Below are 10,488 nucleotides of genomic sequence, written 5' to 3' on the forward strand. Positions count from 1 at the left end.
CCTGTGACAAGCCATCGGGACCGAGAGCATGTAATACACAATGCTGTGCAGGTGAGCGATACCGACGTGACCACGTACTAATACAAAATAAGTCTAAAACGCTAAATCTGTCCGGTGTTTTCTAACGGGGTCTGGTTGGTGTTGCAAATTAATTTTAATTTTGTTTTTATAATTTAAAAATTGGAAATTCGTAACATCCATGGTTTATTTAACAATTATAGTTTTGTTAGCAGTAATGTATAAAAATGGGCTCAAAACGTAGTAAAAACAGCCCTTATTTTCTTCCAAATAAATGTAAATATAATAAGCGTCCACGCTTACTTTCTTCCAAATAAATGTAAATATGTTTGAACTGTAAGTTTGTTTTAACAACTGTTGTTTTGTCGCTTTATCCTGTTCTTTTCATTTAAAATATTTCGGAATCTTCGCTACCGAAATGAAACGGACAAATGAAGTTTTTTTTATATTATGATAAAACAGAAAGGGTTGGAGAGTGCATATAGGTTTTGCATAAGTTTTGACTCTCGTTACATGTAAAGTCAAACGTTAAAAAATGCCTTGTTTTACCGGGCTGCTAGTTACACCATAGGTAATTTAATACTGAATGAATCACTAGACAGCTGGTCACGAATGTTAACGCGGAAGTTCCTGAACACTTGGCAAAACAAGATCGCAACAAAAACTAAACTCTGCGTCAACTTTCTATAAACAGATTCTTATTTAAAAGATAGAGGAAACAAAACAGAAATCGTGTCGCGGCATCGCCTGGACAGAACTTCCGTGTTTTAACTGTAAATTCAAATCGAGTAGTTTACAAATTCTTCTGGTCGGTCGCGGTTTGTGTACTGACGTTGCAGCATGTGATTATGGAAAAAAACGGAAAATAAATCGCACAGTCGTACTGTTTAGTTGACCGACAATGTGCGGAACACCATGTTGCATTAAAAGATGCCATATAAGGTGAAATAAAACAACGAGTTTTAATGAAAAAGTAGAATCGACCTCAAAATAAGCTTAATTGTTAAACCTAAACAAAAAAATACTGCGACTCAACAACAACAAATGCCCCTTTCTTTGTGTATTTGTTACTGCATTAAAAAGGCAAACAAATTGTCTCCAAAATGCTTTGTACAATTAATTAGCAAATACCATGTGCTGCAATCGCACGCGCTTTGCAAAAGAAGACGTGGGATGAATCACTTCGCCTGCGTGACACGTTTCGTTACGTCGTAAACACGAACACCAAGATGATTTTAAAGAAATATGTATAAACCCGCTTATCAAAATGTTGGTAAAACGAAGCCATAGAATTATAGATTCTTGTATTTAATAAGGTATTGTATATTTTTTCCAACCCAGTGGTCACCAATGGGTTGTCCAAATTATCAGCCATACTAAAAAACATGAAAAAAATCACTCACTAAGTAACATAGTAACCTGGATACCTGGCACGAGGTGTATATGAAACAGAACACCTGTGTTATAAAGACTAACGATTTTCGGCCACGCGAGTATAAAGCAAGTTACAAAGAGATTAACTCACGACCGACCCATTTTTACCCCATTCCTTGAATGAGTAAATGTAACTTACTTCATTTTCGCGTGGCCGGAAAACGACAGTCATACACCTCGTCCCAGCTTACGAGATACCAAGTATGTTAGTATTAATAATATCATGCAGTTAGTTGCGCATGGGCTTCCTGGAGTTCGTGGGGTGGCTGCTCTGGGTGCGGATTGAGTTCACAAACAAGAAACAGAAGATACAGCAGACAAGCAAGCTGTGGAGGTTCAGCGTGTTCAGGGTCAAGCAGTGAAACAAGATCTTGTAATGCTGGATGTTGCAGTCGCAGTTGTAGATGGGGTAGTTGGAGTGTCTTTAGTTCCTGCTCAAGAAGTTGTGGTGGTGGAATTCAAACAAAAACAAGAAGTGTTGCGAGATCTGCATATTGTGGAGGATCACGCTGTTCCGGTCCCGCAACTCAGTCGCAAGGGTGCAACACTCAATGTTGTCCAAGGCACTGCGAATGGTGGGGTTGGACTGGATTTAACGCTTGTTCTGTTTCGTGTGGGGGTGGGACCCAATCCAGATCTCGTAGTGTTGCCGTTTCTGCTTTATGTGGCGGTAACTCTTGTCCTGGGAACCCAACAGATACTAGAGTGTGCAACACTCAATGCTGCCCTGTCCATTGCTCGTGGGGCAGTTGGGGTAGATACGGGTCTTGTTCACGAAATTGCGGCGGGGGAACTCAAACCAGGTCTCGTAGTGTTGCCGTGCGTTCCAGTTGTGGTGGGTCTGGTTGTTCCGGTTCAAGCACTCAATCTCAAACGTGCAACACTCAATGCTGTCCTGTCCATTGTTCGTGGGGCAATTGGGGTAGATACGGGTCTTGTTCACGAAATTGCGGCGGGGGAACTCAAACTAGGTCGCGTAGTGTTGCCATTCAACCAAGTTGTGGCGGGTCTGGTTGTCCGGGATCCACTGTTCAGTCGCAAAGGTGCAACGCTCAATGCTGTCCAAGGCACTGCGAATGGTGGGGTTGGACTGAATTTAATTCTTGTTCTGTTTCTTGTGGAGGTGGGAATCAAACTAGATCTCGTAGCGTTGCCGTTTCTGCTTTATGTGGCGGTAACTCTTGTGCTGGAGACCCAACAGATACTAGAGTATGCAACACCGAATGTTGTCCTGTGAACTGTCAGTGGTCTTCTTGGAGTCCCTTCAACTCTTGTTCTATGTCTTGTGGAGGTGGGAATCAAACTAGATCTCGTAGCGTTGCTATTTCTGCTTTCTGTGGAGGAAATTCTTGTGCTGGGGATCCAACAGATACTAGAGTGTGCAACTCGTTACCTTGCCCCATACATTGTGCATGGGGAAGCTGGGCACAATGGAATGAATGCAATGTCACATGTGGAGGGGGGATGCAGGAACGTAAACGACAAGTAGCAGTTGAAGCAATGCATGGAGGTATTGGTTGCAGTGGATTCACATCAGAAAGCAGGTGAGATAAAAAGCTGTGAATTTTAATATACATTTATCTTGTAACTGTTACACAGATTATGCAATGATATTTGCTGTCCTGTAGCATGTGAATGGGAAGGTTGGGCTTCGTGGGGGGAATGTTCAAAATCATGCGGTGCAGGTAAGATATTTATACTAATTATTAATATTAACAAACTTGTGGCAAAACCAATGCAACAATTTCACCAAGGTTCCCAAGATAGAAGAAGAAATGTGCTGGTGGAAGAAAGTTGTGGTGGTGAATCATGTGCTGGAAATGCAACTCAAGTCCAACTTTGTAATGATGTTTGCTGTCCACTTGATTGTGAATGGACTGAATGGACAGGCTGGGAGAGGTAGGTTAACTGTTGATAATTGTAGAAACAAGTAAACCTATTAGAGATTAGAGAAACACAAATATGTTTATAGGTGTTCCACAACTTGTGGTGGAGGTACACAGAGTCGTAAACGTGAAGTGGCAACTCAGGCATTTTGTCAAGGACTGCCATGTACAGGAGCCACCAATGAAACTAGAGAATGTAGTCTGAACTGTTGTCCAGGTATTACTTTAATTTAATATAAGTTCAGCACACACTAAATATGAAACCATTACAGTTGATTGTGTCATGAGTGAGTGGTCTGAATGGGGAAGTTGTTCAGCTACATGTGGACCTCATGGCTACAAAACTAGGACAAGAAACATAACAAGGGAATCCCAGTGTGGTGGGCAAACATGTAGCAATGACTTGGTTCAAACTTCTACTTGCAACAGAGAATGTTTAAACGGTGGAAATGTAACAACAACTGAATGCTCCTGTAAGGCAGGGTGGGCAGGCGCATGTTGTGAAACAGGTAAGAGGTTTTTTTCACCACTAACTACATATACTTCTATAACTATAATTACTATTAAGTTTCAGTTTAAATTGATAAAGAATATTAACAATATAACATCAACCTATATGCGGATTGCGGAGTACTTAAACTTAACCCCAATTTATCCATACGAGCTGCCATTTGTTGATCTTACAAAACAGATGTTAAAGAATGCCAAGCCAATCTACATAACTGTGATGTACATGCTGACTGTATCAACACATTTGGGGGATTTCATTGCATTTGTAAAGAAGGTTACACTGGAGATGGAATAACATGTTTAAGTAAGTAAAGATGTATGTTAAAGGGTAAGATAAACATGATCAGGAACAAGATTTCTAGCTTTGAATCGAGTTTATTACCTAAAAACTAGGACACATTTAAATACTGTAGTATAAAATGTTTAAGTAATGTAACATTTGACATATCCAACATAGATATCAATGAATGTAATGCAAGTACAACATGCCATACAAGAGCGACATGTACAGACAACCAAGGAAGTTACACATGTACATGTGATGATGGTTATACTGGTGATGGTCAATCATGCAATGGTAATGAACCAACTTTTCTTATGAAACCATTATTGTAAATGAAAATACCAATTAATCATTACCATATTGTGAAGTCGACTTCTGTTATTGCGATGTACCTTCCTATTGATTTTCAGTGTTTATGCAATCATACTAATAATCTTACATTAATTCCAGATACTGATGAATGTTCTGAAGCACAGGATGACTGTCATATATCAGCTACTTGCCAAAACACTGAAGGTTCATACACTTGTACTTGTAATGCAGGATATACAGGAAATGGCACTTCATGCCAAAGTATGTTTCACACAAGATCAACTTTGTAACAGATTTAACAAATGATAATTATTTTCAGATTTAAACGAGTGTGATTCTGATATGAATGACTGTGACCGGAATGCTGATTGTGTTGACAGACCTGGAAGTTTTACTTGCATCTGCATTGATGGTTACTCTGGCAACGGAACTGTTTGTACCGGTATAATATTATTTATAATTTGTACTGGTATAAAAAATAAACCTAAATTGACTGTACAATGTTGTTTAACAAAAGTTAATGTGAGTTGAAATAGGATAAAAAACCTCAATTACTATGTAAAGAAGGTTATCATCACTTTTGCAGACATAGATGAATGCAAAGCAAGTCCCTTACCATGCCACAGTGAAGCTACTTGCACAAACACAGATGGAAGATATCGATGTGATTGTAATGATGGGTTTATGGGAGATGGAACAAATTGCACAGGTAACTTAAATCATAACAAAAAGTAAATGATACTTTTGTGCACTAATAAAAAAAGACATGTGCATTGGTGCTTGAAGGAGAATCAACGACTCTGAACTTTGAAATCAAATATGAAATACTTTCACATATTATTATAACGATAAGTCAAACTGCCATCTTTCAATTTCAGATATAAACGAGTGCATTGAACCTGAGGGATCAGCCCCATTATGTCCTAACCACTCCAGCTGCATCAATACACATGGTTCATATCATTGTGACTGTGATTCTGGGTTTAAAGCAGACATGCTGGGACAATGTAATGGTAAGACATTAACTGTAAAATAAATACCTCTAAATAATGACTTCACTCAAAGTCTAACAAAGAGCAATTGACAGAATAATGACAAATAATATGAACTTGTTGAGACATTTATTGTGGAATTGACAAACATTTCTATAAACCTACTTTTCCGTAAAGACCAGAAAATAATGTTAATATTTAAACTCTAAACTAGCATAGGCATTTCAAACTAATTTCAATGATCACTATTACAATGGAGGAAAACTTTTTTACAATATTTAGACATCGACGAGTGTGCATCTGCGACAAACAACAGCTCAGTTTGTAACACCAATGAGATGTGTGTGAATGAAATGGGTAGCTACACTTGCATGTGCAATAAAGGATACCAGAGAAGAACCGGGACACAGTGTCTTGGTAAGAAATAAACTAAGTGCTATAATTAATACACGGACTAGACCACATTAATGTTAGCATCGTTATTAGGATCTATACTAAAGAAAATCATGTTTCTTGGTAAGAACTAACAAGTAAACCCAAGTGTAACAGTTAATACACTAAAGACTAGACCATAAGAATAATTGAATCACTATTTCTAATAATGATAGCATCACTGTTAGTAGAAATCACCAAAGGTTTTGCATTAGTAATGTCTGACATACATTTCAGATATTGATGAATGTGCATTGGGAAAACAATGCCGGAACAATTCCTATTGTAAAAACACAATTGGAAGCTATGCATGCCTGTGTGATACTGGATACACTAAAGCAACAAATGGACAATGTCAGGGTAAGGTTTTGCAATAATCAGTTTGCATATTGAGTTATTAACAAATAAAAAAGTAACATTAAATTAGTTGTTACAATCAGGGTGGGACAAAAATTAGGTTTATAGTTAATGCACATATATGCTACACCTACACTACACATGCAAACAGTTTATATTCTACTTCTATACTGATACATATCTACTTTGATTCATTTTTTATTTATTTACAACAGACATCAATGAATGCTTGCTACCAGATCATGGTTGCCATTCCAAAGCAACCTGCTATAACTTAGATGGGAAATATGTTTGCGAGTGTAATGGTGGTTACATGGGAAATGGTACATACTGCCAAAGTAAGTTTAAAATAAAGTCATGTATAATACAAAGTTATTGAAACTAAGGTATAGACCTAAGACACATATAGATGAAACTGCAACCAAACAGTCAATTAAGAACTTTTGGTCTAAGCCTTAACAAATAGAACGCTACAGAAATAATCGTAAAACGATAGATATAACGGTAAAATTGCAACCATATTGTAACAAATATGAAATATCTTAAAGTCTAATTTACAGAACTTTGCAACAAATACCCCTAAAATCTAACTCTAACATAAACAAAATGTCTGCTAGGTTACATTTATATTGTAATTTTGCGTGCATCTCACATTTCTATTGTAACTAAATAATTTATGATGTTTAGATATAGATGAATGTTTAGAGAACACAACTGACTGCCATAGAGACGCAACTTGTAGAGATACTGAAGGTTTCTACAATTGTATTTGTAAGCAAGGCTACACTGGTGATGGCTTATACTGTACAGGTTTGTATGTAAAGTTATACAAATATATTTTGAGTCAAAATGCATGCAAAAATTGTAACATTCCTATCTAAAAAAACGTAATAATCTGAATGTGAATGTAACTTGCTTTATCCTCGCATAGCATAAAATAAAAAGTCACCATTACACTTTGCAACAGTGCCGGACTTCAATGATAGAATTCTGCACGCCAGAACTTAATAACAGTATTTCACGTATTCCGTTCAAGATAAGTATTCTATCTAGGATACCACGAAAAAATTATATAAGTACGTTACTGATAATGTAGACACAAATGAATTATAACGAATGAACTAGGCTCAGTATTATTTAAATATTTACGGCCATTACTTTCTATGACAAATTATAAAAAATAACACTAATACATTATTGACATAGTATTACATAGAACAGGCAAAATATTATAAATACACAACCGAGCTTAATTTAAACTACCGCATTTAAGTACAAAACTTTATTAGTTATTACACACATATGTGACATATTAGTACTTACTCCTAATCTTTACTATAGTAATATAAATTAAGGTGGTAATGGGTTAAATAGAAATAAACATAACAACAAGTTTTAAATGGTAACTCTCAAAAACTCAGCTAATATTAAATAGTTTGAATTTCAAACACAGTTTATAAGACATATGCACATACCTGCAGTTTCACCGCTTCAATCTTTAGCGACGTACCTGCCGGCTAGACCTGGATCAAACGCGATCGCCTGATAATAACAAACCTAGTTATGCAATTTACTGTTTAAAAAAATTACAACGCTTTGCCGCCGAAATCGATTTCGCACTAACGAAGCCATTAAAAAAACAAACAACATAAAAATGTTAAAGTAAAAACCTATTGGGGTGTTTTTAAATCGCAGGATTGATATATAGTGCTGTCAAATTACCGCTGCTAAAGAATTAGTGTATTGGTAATTTAAAAGTCAACCAATACTAAATAACGTGATTAATATAACTAACTATATACATTGTCTGTTCGCCTACCCGTCTTTTCGCTTTTATAAACTCTCCCGTTTTTCGTTATCCTGTTCGATGAGACGAAATAAATTTCATTCATCATATATTGCTATTTACAGATTTAAACGAATGCGAAGATCTTAACAGCTGCCCTGCCATCGGATCCGAATGCACCAACCTACTAGGAAGTTACTCTTGCGCTTGTAAACAAGGATACTCTGGGGACGGAAGCCAATGTTCAGGTGATCGTAATTTCTAAAACTGTTACAAAATATCACATGCACGCACACTCCGTCATCGTAATAGAGTGCTTTAATAAATTAGTTTGGGAAAAAGAAATCAAAACAAAGCTTTTCATCCCAGTGCCATTAATGGGTTGCCCAAATTATCCGCCACGTATAAAAAAAAATTCAAAAAAATAATCACCCACAAAGTAACACACATCATGGTAACTCGTAAGCTGGCACGAGGTATAAAACCCGTGCGATAACGACTGTCGTTTTCTGGCGAGGATCAACCATGTTACATTCATTCATCACATTCAAGCTTTTAAAAATTATTGAAACATTGAATATGTAACTTTTTATATATATTGCCACGAATTCATCCCTTCTACATTAGACATCGACGAATGCGAGCTTGGCATCGGTAACTGTACAGGGGAACATGTAACAGGATGCAAAAACCTCATAGGGAGTTTTACTTGTACTTGCACAGCCTCTCTCGAGTTCAACGGAAACAAATGCGCTGGTAGGAATATATATGGACGGATTCACGGATATATATTTGCATAACGGCTAACGAAACGAGTAACGTTTTTAAACATTGGTTTAAACCTTAGCTTGACGTTAGTTTGTAAGATAATAATTGGCGAGTTAGAAATATAATAGGGTGTGAAAAGATTGGACATCCTTGGCACATAATATCCAAATATCCTGATCGTGTTTTAAACAATTAACAACATTCTATGGGAGTCGTGAGGATACGGTTTTATAATTCTTTCCTACCAAATGGGTCGAGAAAATTGAAAGTGTCCCATCTTTCCCCACCCTACTACATCCACCTCCGTCATTTCAGTCGTTCTTTATTTACAGAAAAGTTGCCGCTAAGAACGTCACAAATATCCTCACGCAATCCAGAAGCCGTCAATTCTGAACCATCTACATCTAAAAACCACTCAGTCATGCTTGGTCTATTCATCTCAGCGGGGATGGTTGCGTTCTTGATGGTTGTGTTCGTCATTGTAAGGGTAAGAATAGATAAAGTTTACCAAAGAATTGAGAGTAGCCGTCCACTGGTTATGCTATTGTTAGACCACTCTCCGATTGTAAATGCCTTCTTGCCAAATTCCCGCCATAAAAAATACACAAATTCAGTATAATTTTGCATACACAACGCTAAGGGTGGCATTTTAGCAATTACTACAATGGGTTGTACAATAAATCATGATTGAGCATGAAAGTCCCGGTGTAAAAACTGTCTTATTGGGTTTAGGTTTCTGGCATCTTGTTAGGGGCATTGCTCAGCCTACATACGTAGATATTATAATACATTAAGTGCAAAATATGTTTTAGATATACAAGAGGCGAAAAAGTAAAAGACACACACTACAAACTGAAGGAGCCGCGAACCCAATGATGAATAACTACATTGTGGAAGATCATTTGTAGTATGATAACCAAGGATACGTTGAATCGTATAGTGACTTCTGCAACTTGTATTTTATTGTCAATAAATGTGTCTTGTATTTTAATTATGTTATGTACATTATTGTCAGTAAATAATGCATGAAAAACGTATTTTTCAACTACAAAACACGCAATATAGATATCAAAACTTGCCAGTTTTGTGTTACTTGAACTTTATATTATAAATGGGCAACACATAAGTCTGTACAGGCATCTAAGATTTAGATGCACATATAAACATAGAAACACCGTATTAACTTAGTCAGTATAAATGAGCAATCATAAAGTTGTGAAATACTTTTTTTATCCTGTCCAGGGTCAGGCGTGGAAAAATAGTTAAAGACTCATTGAAATGATCTCCTACACGGAATTCTTTAGTAAAACGCGAAAGAATCATGCGCTGTCTCTATGTCGCATGCGCGTTTAGTGTTGGTTTCGTGTCTTTATAAGACAGTATAAAACAACATTCCTTTTCCAGCCTATAGATTCGGTAGTTCAAGCATTTACGTTTGTGCTATAGTACTGATCACACTTAGCTAAAGACAACGGAACACAAACACCTACCCAATTTCAAGGTAGAGCTTAATTTTATATCCCTGCAGTATACGTGCGTCACTGATGGATATCTTACATTTTCTCTGTTAATATTGGCGGAACTCCTAACTTACTCATACCTCTGAAGCATATATATAAGTTAGTATAGCACTTTGGGAGACTAACTACCATCAAGGGGTAGGTCACATGAAAAGTTTAAAATAGATACGAGGAAAAAATAAAGTATTTG

General features: G+C 36.8%; 1 protein-coding gene and 1 non-coding gene across 2 annotated transcripts; one reads left to right on the forward strand and one right to left on the reverse strand.

Moving 5' to 3' along the window:
• Positions 1–1,671: 1,671 nt before the first annotated feature.
• On the forward strand, positions 1,672–9,856 carry LOC149743636 (uncharacterized; the record flags this gene model as incomplete). The annotated part of the gene is made up of 19 exons (XM_089890285.1): positions 1,672–2,996; positions 3,052–3,137; positions 3,207–3,351; positions 3,425–3,555; positions 3,611–3,847; positions 4,030–4,152; positions 4,306–4,425; positions 4,582–4,704; positions 4,763–4,885; positions 5,030–5,152; positions 5,322–5,456; positions 5,718–5,852; positions 6,105–6,227; positions 6,440–6,562; positions 6,912–7,034; positions 8,136–8,258; positions 8,638–8,766; positions 9,111–9,265; positions 9,591–9,856. Coding segments are annotated over 19 exons (3,678 nt in total), but the record flags the coding sequence as incomplete, so codon positions are not given.
• Positions 9,857–10,009: 153 nt separating this feature from the next.
• On the reverse strand, positions 10,010–10,126 carry LOC149743637 (U5 spliceosomal RNA). The gene has a single exon (XR_016387399.1). It is a non-coding gene; the product is annotated as a U5 spliceosomal RNA (small nuclear RNA).
• Between the last annotated feature and the right edge of the window lie 362 nt (positions 10,127–10,488).

The sequence above is a fragment of the Ciona robusta genome, chromosome 1, assembly GCF_009617815.1.
Source record: "Ciona robusta chromosome 1, ASM961781v2".
In the NCBI taxonomy this organism is placed as follows: domain Eukaryota; kingdom Metazoa; phylum Chordata; class Ascidiacea; order Phlebobranchia; family Cionidae; genus Ciona; species Ciona robusta.